The sequence below is a fragment of the Haliaeetus leucocephalus genome, unplaced genomic scaffold (genome assembly GCF_000737465.1).
Source record: "Haliaeetus leucocephalus isolate CR32 unplaced genomic scaffold, Haliaeetus_leucocephalus-4.0 Scaffold76, whole genome shotgun sequence".
NCBI classification, from domain to species: Eukaryota; Metazoa; Chordata; class Aves; order Accipitriformes; family Accipitridae; genus Haliaeetus; species Haliaeetus leucocephalus.
The window spans coordinates 2904651-2926220 of NW_010972512.1; the positions used below are offsets into that span (position 1 = coordinate 2904651).

Here is a 21570-nt window from a genome sequence, read left to right on the forward strand (position 1 = left end):
GTCCATTAAAATATCAGTCCTTCCACCCAGTTATTATGAAAGATGGGCCAACATCTCACACCTCAGTTCATTTTGGCACATTAACTGAGACCCAGCAGTACAGTAGAGCATCCCCTGTGTCACAGTTTTTTCTTCTCCAGCAATCATGGTACAAAGGCATCTCTTCCCTCAGAACAGGGAGTTGAGCTGTTTTATTGTCTCTAAAACCTGCTGAGCACCTTACCGTACACTGTCTCTGAGGACAGCTATAGCTGTATGTAGAGCCTCCAGTTTCACTGCAAGCCAAGCAGGGGGTGACCCTTTCTGGAGCAGCAACTTCACAGCCTCCACTGCCCCCTCCATCGTGCCGACTGCTGACTTATACTGCTCCTCAGAGGGTGAGTGACATGCTCTTTTTGCCAGAGGCTGCAGATTTAAGTAAACATGAGACATCATTTATAATGCTCTACATAAATGATCAGTCTTCATCCAAATGCAAGAAAACGCCTGATGGAGAAGAGCTGCAAAAGACTCCCTTGCCTTGTGCGAGTTCTTGCTGGCTGGCAAGCAGTACAGAGCATTCAGGTATAGTATTAAGGGGCAGGAGTGCACAGGACCTTTTTTTCTTAGAACATGGGAGGACAGCAAGACCATCTTGAACCGCTTTAGATACTTCCCAGAACTGACAGAAATCGACAATAGAGCCCAGACAGATTAAAGCAGTGCACATACCTCTCCTGTTGACTCCAGTTCTCCATCCATTTTCATAAGCTGTGCACTGCAGGTAATCCTTTCTTGCTTCACGCGTTCTGTTCGTGCTTCTGTTGTCTCTTCTACTTGCCTCGTCTAGGGAGAAAGCCACAGGAGAGGTAATTAAACCAAGGCAGCATTACCAACCGTCATAGGCTCAATTTATATGCCAGAACAAAGGGGAGGGCGGAGAGATCTTGATGTGCTGTTCAAAGTGAATCTAATTTCTCACACACTCTTCTGAGCAAGAGATTGAAGTTATCTACAACTTCGGTGTAGCATGACTGACTGTTGGTTCTTTTGCTAATTATCTGCTTGTCAAAAACTGTTTGTCCAGATAGCCCTGCATTAGGTTACAGCATGATAAACACCCCCCCTTTCCCCTTGTCTATATTCTGCATGCATAGCCATCTGGTCTTAGAAAAATTTTTCTAACATACAAAAAGGACTAAGGCATTTCATACATATCCATTTAGCTTTCAGAAACTGATCCAAGAGAAACGGGAAAGGAAATCACACAAACCAAATGATGAAATCCCTGTCTTTTAATAGGTAACTTCTCTGCTTAGAACAATAATTGTGCCATTTAACCATTTATTTTGTTCAAAGAGGGAAAAGCAAAGCATTTAAATCAAAGTTGGGAAGTACTCTAAGAGCAGCATGCATAGGAATGGCAGTTGTTAATTCTGCTGATTAAAGCAAGTAGAAAAGTTCAACCAGATCCCAGTTAACAGAACAATTTATTTTAAACTTACTTATTTTATCGCCATACAGATAATGCAGGTGTCAACATAGACTGCGTACTGCTTATAATGGATGTGTACAACATCAACTAAGAAAGCAGTAAAATGGTTCAATAACATACATACCTTAGCCAGAAAACTAACAACTTTGTTCTTAGTTTCTTCAGAATTAAGGCACTGAGGAACAACATCTTCATGGCTTGTTTCCTGTCAAAATTGTTGAGTAATAATTGTTTAGTACATTCATATTAACAAAGGAATAAACAAAGTAAAAAATGTTTCTGTGACAGTCCCTTCTCTGTTGCAACCAATGCTCAATCTTCCTTCACTTCCAGCTCCTGACATAACTTACAACTCATTAGCCCTCATCACTTTTGATGTGCAATAGCATCTGTAATACTGAGATCCAAATCAGTCAGTGAAGAGCAGCAAACATTTAAGACAGGAGAATTTCTGTACAACGTAAGTTAACAGTGCCAAATGCATGCATCCAGAGTTCTGCTATGCTTACCTCTGCAAAATGTGTGAATGCCTCCAACGCGTGCTGATGAATCAGCCAGGTCTGGTCAGCTAGCAGCGAAGCAAACAAACATGACAACTGGGGTACAACTTGCCTCTGAAAGAGGAACAAATATCTGTCAGTTCCACAGAGTTAGCTGTGCATATCTTACCATCATGATTTATTATTAAAGAATCGCTCTGAGGTCAAGGGACAGGTTTGTGAAATGCAAGAGTGCTACTGCCCTGTCTGGCAAAAAAAAAAAAATAAAAAAACCCCACACTGTAAAGGAGGTGACATGTTCTGTTCTTTCTTCTTGGAGGTTCAAATATCAGTCCTTTCTAACTGGTGAGAAGCAACAAGCAAATGAATAAACCAACCATCTTGCATGCACTCAGCATGTCTCAATGAAAAATAAAACTGCCATAGACCATTAATAATTCTCCAAGATGATTATGCCCTGGCACTCCTGTATGTATTTAATGAACTTGATCCTTTAACTTTATATTTAAATAAATAGCATATCTTTTCATCAAAAGACTGAAGACTATTTCACTAAGGCCACAATTATATTTACCTGTGCTTCTTGTGGTATAAACACCTTTCCCATAGAAGAGAGAAAATCCACCATTGCTAGACGAACGTGATCTGGGGGATCCAATTGGAAAAGGGAAGACTGCAGTGCAAATACCTGCAGAAAACAAACCCCAGCAAAGCTACATCAAACAGTTTGCAGGTGAAAACTGTTCTGTCTCACCTTTAAACCTGAGGACATTGATTTTAGAAAACTGGACTGAAAACAAAAGGAAGCATGCTACACCTTGAATAAAACTAGCTAGGATAAAGCTGCAGTGTGCATTTTAGAAAGAAATTCACATGCTCTATAGCATATCCATGTATCTCAATTACCTTACACAGTAATGGAATTCTCAAAAGCACTGTTAACCGAAGTGCTATATACTTGGTGTAAAGACCAGGAAAGTAATAAAGGAAGAAATAAAATCAGGAACCTCCATGTGTTAAGAGAAGGCCAGACCATGAAATAACTCATTGGAGATTCAGTAAATCACAGAGAACTTGGTTTTCATGAAGTAAATTATTCATAAGAAGGTTTTATTTTGGTTTTTTTTTTACCTGAGTAATCAGTTGGGCATCTAATGCTTGGATAAAAAATTCCAAAAGGTGAAGCAATAAACACAGTGTCTGCTGGAGACATGGCTCATCTGAGACCTTCAACAAATCACAAGATAGTAGTAACACTGCATTTTAGCTTATGGAATAACTACTTAAGAAAGAATTTAAAGCTACAGTAGCGTTCCAAAATTCTTAGCCTAACTTCACACACATAAGCCAACACATCATAAGCAGCAGAAGAAAGTATTAAAATAGTCATATCAATATTTCTAGGTAGTCATATTTTACAAGACCCTTTACTTTGATTTTTATTAAGAATATTTCTATCCCTCATCTCCTCCTACTCACTAAAATAAGCAGCTAAAGGTTATCTGAACTATTTCTTTGTACTTCCCAGTTGCCAAATGTCTTCACAGAATGGCTGAGGTTGGAAGAGAGCTCTGAAGGGACACATTATTGGCTCTTCTTCACCCCCACTCTCAAACTTCCTTTTTTAATCTGGAGTAAGAACCATGACAATCCTTTTCCTTTACTGCAGCTGCAGACAGGTATACAGTCGCAAGGGAATCACCTTACCCCCTTGTTCTCAAATATGGGAGGAAGATTACTGGCTCATTGGGTTTTCATGTGCTAAGCTATGTGCGAATTAAATCACCATGAGTTTTGTTCACATGCTAATGAACATTTAAAATAGGCCAAATCTGTAACTGTTATGAATCAAAATGAGGTATTTCAGACTTCTCCTTAAGCAAGTCTGAATCTGACACTGAGTAAAAGATGGAGTAACAAGGAGCCATATATGTAACATTCAGGCAAATTCAAACTCCACTCCACAGAGCACGTGCCTGCCTAATTACATAAACCAGCTGACAGCAGATGGGCAGCACAGTTACACTGTGCTTTACAGAAATGGTCCAATAGAGGTAAAACAACTTAGTAACAAACACATGATGAAACAGCACTATCCTCTCAAAGACATGCTGCTTTCACTATTGCAGCCGCAAATTCCCTTACCTGCTTAGCCTGGAGAAAAGCCCAGAACTGACCAAGCACTCCCAAGACAGATGCCTGAAGTTCTGCCTCCAGAGCATCACCAGCAAAATTGCAGGCAACCAGCAGGACAGAAAGGGCAGTATTCTAGTAGGAAAAAATGTCTAAGTAAAACCAAAGACACCTACATGTAAAACAAACCAAAACCCCAGGCTCATATTAAACATCTAAAATGATACAAGGTGGCAAGAAGCCCAGTGTGCTTTGTCAGCTGTACAGTACAGCTAATCCACCAGGCCACTGGCCAATAAAGCTTCCAAAGCAAGGAAACCATCCGTTACTTCTGTGAGTTTCACACGCTGCTGTAGTCATTAGCTGCATTGGCAGGTGAAAGCTGGCAGCAGATCCTTCATGTGGAAGCCTCTGTTTTCTCACACTCCTTCGCCAAAGAGACCAGCGAGCATCTTTCAGATTTGATGCCGCGTAAAAACAGCCAGAACTTTAAAACTTAAAAGTAATTGTATGACATAGTATAAATCAGAAATTCTAAAGAAAAATACATCTGCTCACCCAGAGAGCAAACAACCACCAGAATAACACAAGACCCCCACTGTCACCCTCGGAGTAGAGGGTCCTATGGTGCTGTGTACTAGAAGAAAACATTAAAATGAGAGTTCTTGCTCATGCATATGCCAATTAAGCATGGAAAAAAATCTGTGCAACGCACAGAATAGAACTGAGGTGACAGCAACAGAATCCTTATAGCTTGGAAATCCAGAGTTCACACATTTTTACAAAGAGAACGAAATCTCCTTTACCACAGGTTGGAGCTCTCCCAAAGCACGCCTGCTGTTCAGCCATCGCCTGCACTGTGCGAGCCCTGCCACACAGAGCTGACAGGCCACTCGTTTCCTAAGATCAGGATTCAGGGCCTTGAGGGATATGTGGTGCCATACAGCCAAGTTCTCCACCTCTTCTGGATGAAACTTATGAGCAAATTCTACCTGCAAAGAAAAGTTAATAAGAACTAAATAGACCACAAGACAATTTGGTAATCTCTCAGAAAGGTGAGAAGCCAAAATGCACTACTAATTTGCTTTAGAAATATTACATGAAAAAAATTGCGTAAAACCTTTCATTTAAATAAAATCAACTATTTATATAACCTTCTAGAACTGCCACCTCCCTTGTCACATATAGGACATCAGAATGATTAAGCAACTTATTCTTTCAGCCGCTTGAAGCAATGGCCCTAGCAAGTAGAAGAAAGAGCTTTAGCCTCTCTGAGGTATAGAGAGAGGCACTGACAGGGAAGGATAGTTCTCTTTATATCTGGTGACATGAGAACACTCATGAATACCAGTTGCAGATGCAATGACAGGACATACAGTTTCAGCAAATCTGGGAGATGTGCCATTTTCATACTTAATCAAAGGATAGACTTCATTGCCGTTCAGTAAGACCACTCTTGGAAAGGTGTATGTGCCTTTCTTGTTTTAAGGAGCACATCTGCGTAAATTAGGATCCACTACAACAAAGTAATAAGAAGTACAATATCAAGTACAGCAAGCGAGCACCCAACATCTTATCATTTCTGAAGAACTGAAAGAGGATATTTTAACACAGGCTACTGATTCAGATCTCTTCTCCTAAAGACAAAAGGTGCTGGTGCTATACTTGCCTGATGATCTGGAGCCATCAAGAACAGCATACGCTTCAGTAGAACACCCAAGGCAGAGACCTGGTAACAGTCACTGGGCCAAGACTTTATCTGAATTAGGATAAAAGGGTGATGCATCTAATTAAATTAAGGAAAAAAATCACCACTCAGCAAATGAATTCTATACAGAATGTTCTGAGAATTGCTCTGTGGGATCACAGCAGTAACACTTTAAATAAAACAATGCAGGACATGTTGGAAATACTAGGCATATTATATATTTTCACAGTATTGCTTTTGCTAATTAGTAACCCAATTTGAAGAATTAAAATAGTCTCCATTTGGATTTGGAAAAAAATTAAATTCCTGTCTTCAGTCATTTAGAAAGTTTGCCAGTAGAACTAGGATTAAAACTGGTGCCAAATTGCAGACATCACTGGTTCTTACCAAGTGGGCAATCACAACAACATGGTGAGCGCACAGTTCAGCTGTTCCATAGCTGGAATGTGAGAGACAGAAGATTGTGAGTCTGTACTTCATACTCTTTTACAGACTAAATATTACAAATCTTGTCTGAGAGATGGCCATTTCCTTTAACTATTTAAACTTGATATGCACAGACACAACTTACTTGAGAGAACCATTCCAGAAAACAATTATTAAATAATAGAAAAGGTATGTTCCCCTTACTTGCATGAATGTAAAACTGGCTAAGCCATTTCTGCTCCTAATTTTCAAAACATGCTCTGTATCTGAAAAGAATCCAATTCTGGCATAATTTTGTCTTTAAAAAAATCTCTCTCAAGGAATTATGTACAACAACAGAACTAACTGGATCTGTGAAAATCCTGCTTGACCTGTAATAAAAACATCTTACCGGGCAAGGAAGCACCACGAGTCCATTGCTAGCAGAGATGTGATCATACTAGAACTCAGCACGGCATCCAGCAGGGCATACTCCTAAGGAGAAAATATATATGTAAATTCATGCAGAAACAGACTTCAGGCCTACTATTTTTACTCCACTAATTAACATAAAACCTAATAAGATTTTCAGCTTATCCAATTTAAAATGTTTTAAGAACTCATTTTCATACTCTATATTCAGCTACACCATCAAGCAAGCAGCTAAATGTTTAGTTTTCCATACTTTCAATGTACATGTACATTCATTTCAATGGGATGAGGATCCTTCACTTTTCAAAACATTTCATCATGTGCATTCCTTCTTCGCAAGGCAACTTTTATGAAAAAAAATTATTTTTTTCTAAACTAATGTATTGCCAAATTTCTTGCCAGCTTTATTGGCAGCTTACCAAAAACAGAATAAAACCTCTTCCTCTTTTACGAACACAAATTTTACCTGAATGAGGAATGTAGCATTCATAAAAAAAAACAAACCTAAATTAGGGTTGTAATTTTTATGACAGCTCTTAACTTTATAAAGGTTTACATTTAGCTAGAGGTTCTTTTGTCTATGTGCGGTAAAAAGTGAAAAGCTTTTCAAACATTATATAACATTAACCAAAGCCCAGAATACTCCTCTGAAGTAGAAAAACTCGCTTACTACCATTTTATGGTATGTTCTTAGCTGGAATTGCAACAATGTAATCTACTCTAAATATTAAATGCCATTTTATTACTTCATAGTATAGACTAACAAATCCAGGTAAATTTAATACAAATTGAATGCTGCATAAAAGAAAGCACTGAACTTTTAGAACAACTTGATCTCCCCCCCTCCCAAAGAAGATAACAACCACTGAGTTTGTCAAGAACTTGTATGCAGCTTTATTTTCCCCTTTCCCACAAGTGACATTTGCTCTATAACTGAACTCCAGTCATGTAACTCTATCACGGCTGTTTTCTACAGAACCACTTCATAGCTAAGCATCTCTTTAGAGCTAGATCGTTAGAAAGAACTCATTCTTTTTTAAAGAGCACCTATGCATCACAACAGCTGAAGAGATGATAAGCAAAAAACAATCTTACCAGCTGAGGAAAGTGTGATGGGAGTGTGGAGGCAATGAAGGAGCACAGGTGGACACAGACATAGTGATAAAGGGTGATGGGAACTGCTGGCTGTCCTGTACTGATCACCTCTGGCAAACAAACAGGGAGAGAAAGCTCGCCAGCACATTGCTGGAAACTGAAGAAGAGAGCTGAAAACAAAGACAGGCTGCAAGGGTAAAAGAAAAACAAAGAAGGGGGGAGGAAAAAAAAAAAAAAGAAAATGAAAAACTGTTGGGTTACAGATATGCAAATCCTGCAAGCAACACCTGTACTACAGAATCTTTGTCTTTGACCAGAAACAATAGTAATAACTTCAGTGCTTTTACACTAGATTTATGTTCCTGACTTCCTTCCTCTTTTACAAATACATGTGATTATTAGAGGGTTCAGGCATAAAAATGCAAGATTTTAACTTACTGAAGTATCCACAAATTACATACATATCTCTCTTCTTATCCTGGAAGTACTCTAAATACCATTCCTTTCCTGAAAAAACAGACATCTCTGGCTCTGTATCCTTCACTCCTGAAGCACTGAATGTCAGATCCTGTTTTTCTCAGCGTAACGATGTAAATCCATAGAGTCTGACAAATTTTACAAGTTGGTTGCAAAAGAAACCCCAGCTGCTGAGCTGTTTGCCCGTATAGACTGATTGCTGTGGGGAAGAACTACAACAAAAACCTTTTTAGTACCTTTTTCCTGTGTTCCAGAGAGTTTGCACTTCTTCAGGCTGAGAGGACAGCTTGTCCATTATGGTAATCAGGATGAGACACTGGGGCAGCTGCTGCTCAGGAGGGAGACCTGTAGAAGTGGTTTTTTCACACGTGATGCTGGCTGCCCTGGTAAATATCTCATGTGTGTAAATTGGCTTTTAAGCAAGTGACAAACAATGAACAACTGGTGAAACATAGAAGTTCCCAGTCAAAACAATCAAAAATCACTTATAGACACAGCTGGGAAAAAAGGAACATTTCATCATGAACATTGTGTTTGATGTGAAAAATAAATGCAATGACTATATCAGGTAAAATCTAAAATATTCCAGTTCTGAACTGTCACTGCAAGATGCTGCAAAGGTGTTACAATCTGGATGCCTCATGCTTCCAGTCTGCTTGAAAGCCCTGGATGCCTCAAACACTGAAAACAGTTTTCTTCTAAGTGTGTCAGGATAACCACAAGGCCAGAGTATGCATGTGGGAAAGAAGTCAGCCAGCTATCTCAGAATTATGACATGTTGGTCAGGGCAGCAACTGGGGACAGGGGCATGATATAATAAAAAGCTGATCATTTTCCAGTTTGAAGGCATTCTACTTTTCACAGAAAATACTTAATTTGGGAAAAAATAGCTGTCTTCCCCCACCAACAGAATAGCAGAAAAATGTCAGCCTACTTTGAAAGTTTGTAGCAAATGTGGATTGAAATTATTGAAAACAGCAGAATTGATAGGATTTCTGTTAATCAGATTAATATTGAAATTATTGCGAGTACTTCAGAAAAGATGCATTCAACAGCAACATGAACTATCTGTTACAGAATTCATCTAAGTTAGCATGCAACTGGCTATATCATAGTACTTACAAACGAATTACGGACAAGCAGTACAGAACATTGCTTGTGGTCCAGAAAGTCAAAACATCAACCCTGATCCCTTAGAGATGCTTACATAGTACTATAGCAGTGGTAGCTGTATTTTAAACCCACCTAACTTTTCACTTAACACTTGCTCCATAAAAGGGCTAAAGGGAAGAAGCTGGTTGATGAGAGGGTCCAGAGTCACAAGAAAAACCCGAGATATTTCATCTCGATGAACTTCTGAGATCTCTGGAGCATAGAGACTGGGAGGAAATTTGCTGAGGGGAGACAAAAAAAAAAAGTAGTTAAATATTCTCAGTAGCATTTTCAGTAACATCACTTTTCAAAAGAACTACAAAAAGGTAAATTCATTATTTCCTTGTTATTGTGAAATAAAAGACAGAAAAGGTTCCCCATTTTAGAATATCTATTATAGCCTGAGAATTACAACTCTGCATTCAGCCTTTAAACTAAGCATCACAATCCAATAGTTTACTAAACGTTGAAAGAAAACCTTACAAGTTCAAGGAAAATGCATGTAAAATACATAACATATATAAGAATATACTGAATCACAAAAAAAGTTAAGCAATGATGTATACACAATTTGACAGTCATAAATGTGACAGCACTAATTTAACACATGATACTAATAAAAGGGTACCACAATTTCTTTGAAGAGAAAAAACCCCTGGGCAATAAAAGAAAGAAGTGATATAAGAATAAAGCAAAAGAGATCATGAAATGAAAACCACCTACTCTTGCAGCTTATAAAGTGACTGTTAAAACGCTACCTTCCTACACAAAAATTCTGCTCAGTTTTGCTGAGTGAATAAAAGTTTACAACCTTCCACTTGAGAAAGATCTACAAGGTAAGTGAAGTTAGAAGAGGAAACTTGTAAAAAAATATCCACCCAGTCTTGCAGTGAAACATGTAGTGAAGTCATGCACGAATCTCACCACAGAACCTGGTTTCAATTCCAAAAGAATGGCTGAAATCAGCCCTCTATTATAAAGTCCACTTTCGCCTATTCTTTCCCCACTATTGCAGCAAATAGAACAAAACTTTTGAAAGAAAAATGATAAGCTGCTTGCAGGCTGTTATGCTTTACAAGCATAACATTAAAAAAATGTTTGCTTCCGGGAGAACTAGAGAGTCATTTTGTGAGATTTCACAAGATTATAAACACAACAGTAAAGCTATGAAAAATTCCAGGATACTCTGTTTCTGATCCTCTCTCCCTTTAGGACAAATGTTTCCATGCTTTGTTTTAAAGTAGAAACAATCTATCAAATGTTGCTGCTGACACCTGCATTTAGTCTTGGATTTTTTCTTTCACTAGAATTTAAGACAGAAAAAAAAAAAGAGCGTATGGCTGTTTATTTATATATGAAACAGAAAGGAATTATTAGGGAATGGTAATTCGGAATTGCCTTGACTCTGCACAATTTGAATAACATCATGCTACCGTTTATTTCAAAGTGGAAGGTACACTGCTGGGTTGCTCTGTTTTAGCTCTGCCTAACTGCTTCATCGCAAGGTGACCGAAGGGCAAATTGTACCCTCAAGAATTTTGATATTAGGAACAAGAATTTTCAAAAATGAACTTGCATAAATAGACCCAGTGTCCAAGACAATCAATCTGCATATTCTACACAAAACTTGTTAAGAAACATTGACATAAGTAATTGCAACAAAGTTAGTGGTTTGTCAGTATCGGACACTCGCAGCACTGATCAAGAATGAGGTTAAGGTAACTAGCATCACACAAAAATGCCCAATTTACTAAAAAAATATTTTAGATTTCTGTGCATGAAAAAAGAAAGCAACAGCTCTGGAACAAGAACTGTATTTTTACATCTCAAAATACCTGTAACTTTAAGAATGCAATATGGAGATGTTATTAAGATGCTATCAATAATCAATTATTTGTACTTCACTTACCTGTATATCTGAAGAAAGAGCTGATGTAACTGAGAACATGAATCAGAGAAGAAAGAAAGAAATTCCTGCAAAAGCCATTAATGTTGAATGGTACTTTTAATATAAAATACATGATTAAATACACTTTCTTTCTGTTCTGCTATATTGGTGTGTAAAGTACCGTTAAGTTCTAATAATCCACATCACAAAGCAAGTGCAAAGCAAAGAGTAAACAAAGTATTCCTAAGATTAATTACACTACATGTATATATTTTGTATATACAATTCATTTACATTTGTATAGGTAAATATACGTATGTATATGTATATACATTCAATTACACTTATAGACTTACTTAAAAAAATTGGTAAGTACAGTTGTAATAGCCATAGAGAGCTGCAAAAATCTGAAGTGGTCTCATATGTGCTGTAAGGCTGTTTCATCCTGTTGCAATGCTATTCATTTTGTGCCAAAAAAAAAAAAAATCAACAACAATAACAAATCATCTCCCTGCTTTTACCCCATGGGACAGAACAGATGCAGAATGCACTGTTACTTCTGTTCCTAGAGAGCAAAATTTTTTCACGTACATTCTTAAAATGGGTAGATTTACAGCATCTGATCCTCTCTCCCTTTAGGACAAATTAATAATGAGAAAAATAAAACACAGCAACAAAATGAAAGGGCCAGGAAAAGAGCAGGAAGTTAGCATCAGGGCTAACAACAGTGCGTAGGCATTTCTTCATATTAATGCCACATCATTTTCAATTGTTGAAACAAGCAACAATTCTGAAAACTTGGCAATTGGTGTCATCTGCTTAATTCTTCCAGATAAAGTTACTATTGCATTGACTTAAAGCTGCCTTAAGGACTGGACCTCTCCTACCAACTCCTCAGTGACATTGCTTGTAACAGCTTATTATTCTTGTTTGGGTTTCAGTTCAATCACAGCAGTAATCCTGCTTAGGCTTGTGAGTATATACAGGTGGAAAAACTACAAGAAGGTTATGCATGGATGTTACTTATACCACCCATATGGTATGGTCATAAATTCTTAAGATATTATGCAGTATAAAATTATTCCATTTGCAGACTAGAGGCTTAAATTTAATACTAACATTCAAGTATTAAAATTAAAAAGAATTCAAGTATTAAAACCTACCTTGGTGTAGTGTACAAGGGAATTAGCAAAGAACCTGCACAGTTTGACTGTCTTCTGGAACAGCCTGAGGTCAGTGCCCTCCTGTCCAAAAAAAACCAGTTCTAAAACTTAAGATACAGAGTAATTACAATAAAAAAGAAAGTTAGATTGCTAACAATGTTCAAAACCTATTTCAAACTTGATTCTCTACAGACTCTGCAGCTACGGGGGAAAAACTTTAAAAATTTTCAGTATGCCTCAACATTTTTATAGCAATATTCAGAGTTGAAATGCCATCTTTTGATTGAGCTTAGGATATTGTCAGTTTAGGAAATAAAAAGAATTCCCATAGAGTATGGTGGAAACTAATTTTCAGTGCCTCGCTGAAACATCCCCAATCTAAACAAAGTTATGGGCCTCATTTTCAGGTGATTTCAAAAGAACAAGGTATTCTGCCTACCACATGAATTCAAACAAACAAACAAACAAAAAAACAAACAAAACCCCAAACCAACCACAAAACCAAACCCCAAACCACTCCAAGCAATAATACAGCACAAAGAATTTATCCTCCTCAAGTTCAACAGCAGCTTTGGGAGCTTTTTAATTCACCTGTATGTCTGACATCTTCATTTGCTCAGCCAGTTGCAAACAGGAGTGAAAAGAAAGAAGAGTGTCCTTGCACAGGCCACTGAGGATGTCACTGTGTTTCAGATGGCACTGCAGCAGAGAATGATGCTTCAGGCTTTGCCTAAAAGACAGGAATCAGATATTTAATTGTAAGAAGTGATCATGCAATGTGTTAGTACAAACCCAAATAACTAATTCTTCTATTTAGGCTTTTATACAACACTAATTGGTGCAATATCCATGTACACCGAAACCCCAAATTTAGAGAGAACAACCCTCTTCATAGCCACAACTGAAACACAGAGGAGATGCAGGATGAAAGCACAAGACAGCACAACTCAAGCCAAAAACACCTACAAAACTGCAGGTTAGACCTCTTAAGATTATTTATTCAGGCAACAGTGTTTCAAATTTTATTCTGCATCATAATACAAAGTCAAGCTTCTATTACTTTTCATGCACGATTCGTGACTACCTTCACTGACAGTGCCTTTAATACTACTTACTAGCTAAATTTCTAAATTAAATTTCTAAATTTACTTACTAGCTAAATAGCTAAATTGAATTCTGCAATCTCAATTTTATTTGAAACTCTGAACATAAAGCTATTGAAACACTGGTTATTTAAAATTACAGTCTGTTTGTATTACAATAAAATCCAAAAAGTTAAATGACATACTTGATTATGAACTTCCATGTATTGGCGTGAAGAGCATGATCCATACTGGAAATGACAGAGCATATCTCCAGCACAGTGTGGATTACTAACGAGGAAATAATAACAGCAACAGCTGAGTTAAATCAGATTCATGAATTCACAGCTATGCTACTCTCCTAGGAAAACAGCAGCCATCACAAGCACTACAGAATACCACTGCTTGACACTGAATCAGGAAAATGGCTCAGTGCTGCTCCTTTCTTACAAGCCTACATAACATGCCCCATCCCACAGAGAATGTTTCAGGAGAAAAATGGAAATATTTCAAACTTCAAAATGCTGTCTTCTGAAAGGCTGGTCAAGACAGCAGGAACCAAACATGCTCAGAACCCAGTTTTAAAAATTCAGACGACTCTCTATAGAAAAAAAGACTGAGCAAGACTAAAAAAAGTGTTAGATCCACATATACCTGACACCATATCTGTGATATTATCTTCAGTAGAAGCAGAGCCCAAGGAAATCATATCGAGTAGTTCCATCAGCTGCTTCTGAAGAGAGTAAGTTTCCTTGAACATAGCTTGTAGGAGGTCAGAAATCAAGTGCAGATGCCCACAGTACACTGATTCACTGTCCTGTAGGAAATGGGGTAGAAGAGGTTTTAAAAAAAAAAAAAAGTTCAGGAATCACAGCCTGATTTTTCATATGCTGAAAATACTGAGAGCGTTGTCATACATTTCACTGGAAAAAAGAACAAGGCATAGACATACCTACTTTAAGTGAATACACAGCCAGATCTGTAGCTTCTGCTATCAACCCATTTGCTAAATATAAAATGCTGTTCACCTGCAGCATCATCAACAACTAATGAAGTCTGCCTGGCTCTAGAGAATTTAGTGGGCTTTGGATTAGGCCTCAATGTATGAACCTAAGTTCATATTTCTGAATAAAATGGTACAATGTTAGCAACAAAGGAAGCAGCATTCCAAATATTTCCCAATACTTTCAAATTAGAATTGTTAGATAAAGGTGCGGCACCTGAGTTTGAGTCCTGACATGGAAAACTGATGTAAACATTCCCACAAGAAAGACAAATTGAAAGGTGAAAATGAAGGCCAACCAAAAGCTATTGTGTCCTTATGATAACCTCCTTTTTTTTTTTTTCACTGCTCTAGAGGGAATTACTGTTCCATCTGAAAATCCAGATCTGAAACTGATACACTTTACTCATCGTAACCAACATAAAGACCCTAATCTCAACTTTCAATCCACTTTGGAACTTGCATAGAAATAAGGTAAGTAGCACCATTTTGGTAATCATTTGTAGCTCTGAAAATACCGCAGCTATCAGAAGTGCACAGATGTCACAGAGAGCCTACATTCATAAGCAAAATGTTCCATTGACACTGATGGAAAATATGGAAATAGCACAGTCTGTGCCTCTCACTACCAGGTCCGATTTGCTGGGCAGACAGCTGAAAAATCATCTTTGTACTTGTGCACTAAGTACAATCTGTAAACTATTTAACAACTAAATTTAAATTAAAAAAAAATATAATTTGACAACATTATTTCAAAATAGGATCTTCTTACAAAATAAGTGTTTCCTAAAGGCCAACCACTATAAGAATTTTTCTCCTAACACAAACCTACCTTGCAGTGTGTAAACGTGTTCTTTATTACATAAAGAACCGAGGATGGAAGGGTGCGGATACTCTCCAGAGGCACACATTCTTGCAGTGTGCAGACGTATCGTACACAACCAGTCAGTGTTTCCAGCAGTTGCACCATAGTCTTAAAGCAAGAATAAACAACAACAATCAATGTTTTTCACTCCTGCAATAATTTCAAAAGCATCTTTTCTTAGCTGAATTGCACCTAGATTTTTACGGCATTTAAACTTCACTGCTATTTGCATAAATAAGTAGTTTGTTAAAAGATGAATGAAGCTCCGTAAAATAATATCAAGCAATTCCAGAGCTTTTCTCCAATACCATACACTCTTTGAAAGCTTCATATTTCTTTTGACTACTGTTCTCAATTAGGAAAAAAATTAAAACTCAGAATTAAGTGACTGTATAAACAGGTGCCAGATTCACTCATTAAATATGGAGAATCACATTCCATTAGCATTAGGAACTTAAGCAGAATTTGACTTTTTTTTAATTATATGATTAGCATCACATGCTAGATCAAATCATTCACAAAATGTTAATTGAACTTCAACTGCAAATGAAGATCAAATTACACCTGGTTAACATGTAGCTGGCAAAAATATTCTAAAAACCTCTTAATTGTTCAAGTAAAATGAAAGAATAATGTAAACACAGGACTTGCCTGTAGAAGATTCCTGACAGTGCTGCATAACTCTGTATTCTGGCTGGTTAATCCTTTGGCCTCACTGGATAATTCATACATCAAGTTATCAAATACCTGTAGAGTCTGTCAGAACAAAACAAAACTTAAATATTTTGTTTATAAACGTACACAGGCAAATAGTAACACCATTCTATACTTGCTTGCTTCCTTGGCATGGAGTAATGGGCTACTGAGATAACTCACAGAAGAAAAACAACGCTTTCTAGCATTTGAATCATAAAGCTTGATATATCAAGAAGCAAAAACTGTCTTATGATTTCCCAAATTATAGACAGAAGCTATAGTAGCTGTTACTTTTTCTAAAATCTGTTAGTAAAACAATCTTCCCAGCTAATTCACTTTAAATATATACCTCATTCTACCAAAGATTTTTACTTGGTTAAAACCACATCATTTTAAAAGGATTTTTCATTTTGTCTTTGGAAATGTGGGTTTTTTTGTTGGAGAATGATCATTAACATTTTGAATACATTAAAAAAAAAGTCTATGACATACAAACAACAATAATTTCTACTTTAGTTGAGGTCCTTGGTTATTTGATGAGTGTTACTGCTGAGACTGCAAAGACATGAGGTGCTTCCAGGCACATGCAGGATACTACATAAACTGGTATGGTACAGCAAACTTTGTTCAGGATATGCCTGTTATGAGGCATTTTTCTTGTAATCTCCAAAATTTGCCACAGGACTTAAAATAAGGGAAATGGAAATCAAGTGGCCATTTCTACTAGCTTCTTAAAATGTAGAAGCTGAGGCCTCAAACTTAAATCAGTAATTTGGCACTGCTTTACTTCAGTTAAAATGCAAGCAATGAAGAATTTTAATACAACTACAGCACAACATTCTCCATCATTTAATCAAAATAAGAGAACATACATTAAGCCAGTATGGTCTAAAAGTTTATTCACAATTTTCACAACATTTATTAATGATATATGAGTATTGGGTTCTTCAGTTTATTTGTCCTGAGAGGCTACCTCTGTAAAAATTCTTAAACTTAGCCATTTTATAAAAAGCCCAATCTTCTCAAAAAGAAATAAAAAACAATTCCATTACTGACTATAGAAAGCAGAACATTGTATGTTCCATCCTCTCCTCATTATAAAGAATGGGAACAATCACAGAAACAATCCAACACAAAACTGTTAAAACTTTTAAAGCGTAAAATTTTAATTTTGAGTTTTGTATCCAAAACAATAATTATATTGTGTGACTTCAAAAAAGAATCACTGCATTCTAAGCATGTTTTAGCACCGGACTGACTGAAAATTCGATACTTAATTGAAGCCGTCATACCTTAGGTAATACTTTTGAGAAAAAAGTTTGTTCCAAATCTGCAAGGCTGATATGGGGCAAAAACATTTCAGTCAGAATCCTCAAAACACCTGGAAAGCAAGACATTTAAACATTACAGAAAACCAAGGTGTGATTATCAGAAATATGTAGCAACCTACCAGATGAAACAAAGAACTGCATCAAGCAGAAATAGATCAGGTATTTGATTTTGAGAGGCAACATAACATTTGCCACATAGGCATTATCTGAAAAATCAAGTAACAATAACAGCTCGAACATGCATAAACCCATCAATAATAGCACCACACCTGACTACACTTAGCTGAAGGTTGAGCACAATTGTTTGCCCATGGAACTAGAATTTTCCATATTCCAAACTGCAAATAGTTGCACATTTAATGTGCTCATTGACACTAATATGCAACTTAACAGTTAATGTTAGCAAGACACCTCAACAGTTACATATCAGCCTTATTTTCTTATCGCTATCACGTATTACAAGAGTTTTGCCAACTGTAAGATAATGGCCAAAAAGACAATAAGATACAATATGAAAAGCACCCTTCTTTCAAGTACCTAAAAATCAGTAGTGAGAAGGAAAAAGCAGCCTTACATGCATAGCTTATTTATGGGCTTTTATAAAGCTTATTCAACATGCAATTTGTGTAACGTGCAAAGTCCAGCAGGATTGCTGAAGACTGTGAAAGTCACTAGTTACAGCATAAGTATTTTTAAGTAGTGCAGAATTTATAATGCAATTGCAATACAATGATCCATAGGAAGAAGAGGCACTTCTTGGTCACTACTTACGAATATGCTCAGTCCAGTCTTCAGACTCTTGATACATAGAGTAAAAATGTTAAAGAAACTCAAGCTCGTTCTGCCATAAAGTTTATCTTTAACGCATCTGCAGAAATCACGGTGACTTCTCTCACTCTCTCATGTACACTCCATTCATCACATGAAATTGGCAGGGATGCTCCATAACCAATGCAGGCAGATAAACCTCAGTACCCGCACAATCAGCACAAGCATTTCTACAATGTATTGGGAGAGTAAGTCTTGGGAGTTTTTTTGTCTGGTTGGTTGGCGCGGGGGGGGGGGGGGGGGGGGGGGGTGGTGGTGTCTGGGGGGCGTTATCTACAGCGCTAAATGAACCACACGCTATTTTCTACCGTCAGATCTTTTATTTCAGCGAAAGGCTGTACTCATTTCCAGTGAAATACCCGGCACCCAGCTTTTCCGTCCTTTGTCAGCCCCTTACAAAGGTTGCCCCGCTTCCCCTCCCCACGGATTTTTTGCTTGAACAGTGCAAAGCTGAAGGAGGAACACCCCCACACCCCCCCCCCCCGCCATTTCGGGGTGCCTCCCCACAGCCACCCAGCAGCCGAACCGCCCTCCCGGGAAGGATATAAGAAGCCGGGGCAGGACGGCGGGCAGTTCCCGGCGGCAGAGGTCCCAGTCCCAACCTCCCAGCTCTTGCAGGAGCAGCTCGGGATCTGTTTGGGACATGGCCCCGGCTCTGTTCACCTCACGGCCGGGCAGCGGCGGGAAAAAGTCACCTCCACTATCCCAGCAGCCTCCGCGCCGCTTTTTCACCGCGGGGCGCGCATGCGCTTAGCGAAGCGGAAGGGGCAGGCGCTCCACGTGGGAGAAGCGGAGGGCGAGCGCGACCGGTAACCGGGGGTTGGTAGGGGCACCGGGGAGGGTAAACCGGGACTGGATCCCCTTGCCCGGCCTGCGTGCTTCTAGCTGGGGCGCAGGGGAAGGGAAGCCTCCGTGCGCGTTGTTTTTTCGTGTTTGAAAGGCGAGGTTTACCGGAATAAGTAGCTACCCTAATTTCCCTGCACGTACGTACATTACGTGAGAGATGTGGTCACTTGTTAACACTGTCTTGTCGTGAATTTAAATGTTTAGAAGGTGGTTGGGTGGAAGTTTTTTTAATGAAAATTAGGATGCTACAATTACACGGTTTGTTTGTGCTAATGTTTAGCAATTAATGATATGTAAAACTATTTACTCTATTTCCAGAAGCAATTCTTCCGGTTAATTGGCAAAACATCTGACATCCTACCTGTAACGCACTCTTCCCCGTAGCGATAGCTACATAAAAACATCCTCTAAAAAAAAAAAAAAAAGAAGAAAAAATAAATCTTTGTATCAGCATCACTCTTAGATGAGTGTTACTGGCTGTAATAAATCAAGCTGACTTTTTTTTTTACTGTTATTCCTGAAAATGGCTTTTCGATTTAATTTTTGTATTGATGAAAATGAAAGCAATGAACCAGAGGCTCATGACAAGATGTGCTTTCCAAAATGCAAGCAGGACTCCATAGAAAAGAGCAAGCAAACCCCTGATACAGCAGCAGACCCCAGCCTGAGGCTGGGAACTGAGAAGCACCAAGAGGAAATGCTGTCAAAGACAAAGTTCTGCTTTAAAGCTGCCAAAGAGCACAGCATACCCAAAGATCTCGACAAAGTATTGGAAAATAAAGTGATGGAAACAGTATCAGGCCTGTATTACATCAAGATGTCTGTAGTGGAAATGATGTGTTTGGATGGAGCCGACAGAGAAGGCATCGTGTCCAAAAGCGTTTCTTCTCACTCTGACCTCATCCCAGGAGTCTATGAGGGAGGACTGAAAATCTGGGAATGCACCTTTGATCTCATAGACTACTTTTCTGAGGCCAAAATACAGTTTACCAACAAGACTGTATTGGATCTTGGCTGCGGGGCTGGACTGCTGGGAATAGTTGCTTTAAGGGGTAAAGCTGAAAAAGTCCATTTTCAGGACTACAACAGCACAGTGATTGATGAAATAACCTTGCCTAACGCAGTGGCTAACTGTACAAACAAAGGCAGCAGGATGGGCAGTGGAGACAACAGAACAACTAGCAAGCCTCCTTCAAAGAGGCCCAGGAACGCAGAGTGCTTACCTGATGTGCTCACCAAATGCAGTTTTTTCTCTGGGGAGTGGTCTGAAGTCAGCCGGCTCCTGTTAAGCAGCAACAAACCCTTTTCAAAGTATGATATAATTCTCACCTCTGAGACCATCTATAATCCTGACTACTACACTGCTTTGCACAATACCCTGGCTCAGCTCTTGGATAAAAATGGCCGTGTGTATTTGGCAAGCAAAGCACATTATTTTGGGGTTGGTGGTGGTATCTACCTCTTTGAGAAATTCATTGAAGAGAGAAATGTGTTTAGGACCAGCATAGTTAAAACAATTGATAAAGGACTGCAGCGATGTATTATGGAAATGGCCTTTAAAGATTCCAGTTAAATTTAACCACTGGTCCTTCAAAAAATATCTTAAAGACACAATGTTTTAGTCCTTATATCTCTTTGCTTTTTTCCTCTGTTGATTTATTCTAGATGCTCATTACTGAAGTGTTTGACAAATTCTGATGCCTGACTAGAAGTGAAGGACTCTTCTGATTCTGGTTTTGCATAGAAATATAGAGTTCTGCTTAAACCAACATCTGTTTATGTCTATTAATTGTCATTTATATGTAACTAAAAATTAAGCAAGTCACTGTCCCCAGTCCCCCTCTCACATTCTCTGGCAGTGCCAGAACTGTAGTGGCTGCTGAGCGCAGCCTGAACAAGATCATTTAGCATCCTAACATAGCACAACAAGTGGTTCTCACGGGTTAGGCTCCCAACTTGAAGACGGTTTAACTGCGGCAACAGATTTCAGAATCGACTGCGTACCTGTGTGCTCCGCTGCTTTGCCACCAGAGGGGGATGCAATTTTATTTATCACTGGTGTTCAATTCTGCTAACAATCTTACAAATCTTTGTAACGTTTCTGTATGTAATACACACTTGACTTTTATTCAAGCCTTGGAAGTAGTGTACCAGAGAATATTTACTAGTGTGGTCTGTAAATTTTCACATTCAGATTTTGACATATCACTCCTAAGAAAATTTCAGCAAGTAACTGGAAATACCCATACTGTTTTTAGAAATTGATAAAACTGATTTCTGCTTTAGAAGCTGAGTTGAAAGAAGAATCCTTAAAACAACCAACCAATAAACCTACAAATGCAATCCAGGAAACTGGAGGATGACAGAACTGAGCTTTAGGTGGTGACAAGTGGGAAAGAAGATGAACTGCGCTATTATAGCAGATTACTAGAGTGCTGTACTGGGCTGGGGTTTGTTTTGGTTTTGTTTTTTTTTTTTTTAAAGAGATTTGT

General features: G+C 38.3%; 2 protein-coding genes across 2 annotated transcripts; one reads left to right on the forward strand and one right to left on the reverse strand.

Moving 5' to 3' along the window:
- Positions 1-9: 9 nt before the first annotated feature.
- On the reverse strand, positions 10-18900 carry LOC104840563 (chromosome unknown open reading frame, human C1orf112). The gene is made up of 24 exons (XM_010581568.1): positions 18779-18900; positions 18176-18215; positions 17366-17454; positions 16029-16133; positions 15345-15485; positions 14164-14326; positions 13716-13800; positions 13019-13157; positions 12428-12508; positions 11286-11350; positions 9470-9618; positions 8461-8569; positions 7748-7934; positions 6633-6715; positions 6203-6254; positions 5777-5866; positions 4914-5099; positions 4120-4242; positions 3106-3201; positions 2549-2662; positions 1984-2088; positions 1599-1679; positions 712-825; positions 10-405 (listed from the first exon to the last, which is right to left on the reverse strand). Exons 1-24 carry the CDS (start codon positions 18875-18877, stop codon positions 220-222), a joined length of 2682 nt encoding a protein of 893 aa, XP_010579870.1. The 5' UTR covers positions 18878-18900; the 3' UTR covers positions 10-219.
- A 500-nt stretch (positions 18901-19400) lies between these two features.
- Positions 19401-20666, forward strand: METTL18 (methyltransferase like 18). Its single transcript, XM_010581581.1, has one exon. It carries the CDS (start codon positions 19602-19604, stop codon positions 20649-20651), a length of 1050 nt encoding a protein of 349 aa, XP_010579883.1. The 5' UTR covers positions 19401-19601; the 3' UTR covers positions 20652-20666.
- The last annotated feature ends 904 nt before the right edge of the window (positions 20667-21570 follow it).

What these genes read in the sequence shown, in the direction of transcription:
- LOC104840563 (XM_010581568.1), bottom strand. Translation starts at nt 18,877, where the DNA reads ATGTCCCAAACAGATCCCGAGCTGCTCCTGCAAGAGCTGGGAGGTTGG. An exon ending in TTGTTAGTTTTCTGGCTAAG is followed by an intron (nt 826 to 1,598) that starts GTATGTATGTTA and finishes CTTTCTCCCTAG; the next exon opens with ACGAGGCAAGTAGAAGAGAC. An exon ending in AACTGGAGTCAACAGGAGAG is followed by an intron (nt 406 to 711) that starts GTATGTGCACTG and finishes TTAAATCTGCAG; the next exon opens with CCTCTGGCAAAAAGAGCATG.
- METTL18 (XM_010581581.1), top strand. Translation starts at nt 19,602, where the DNA reads ATGGCTTTTCGATTTAATTTTTGTATTGATGAAAATGAAAGCAATGAA.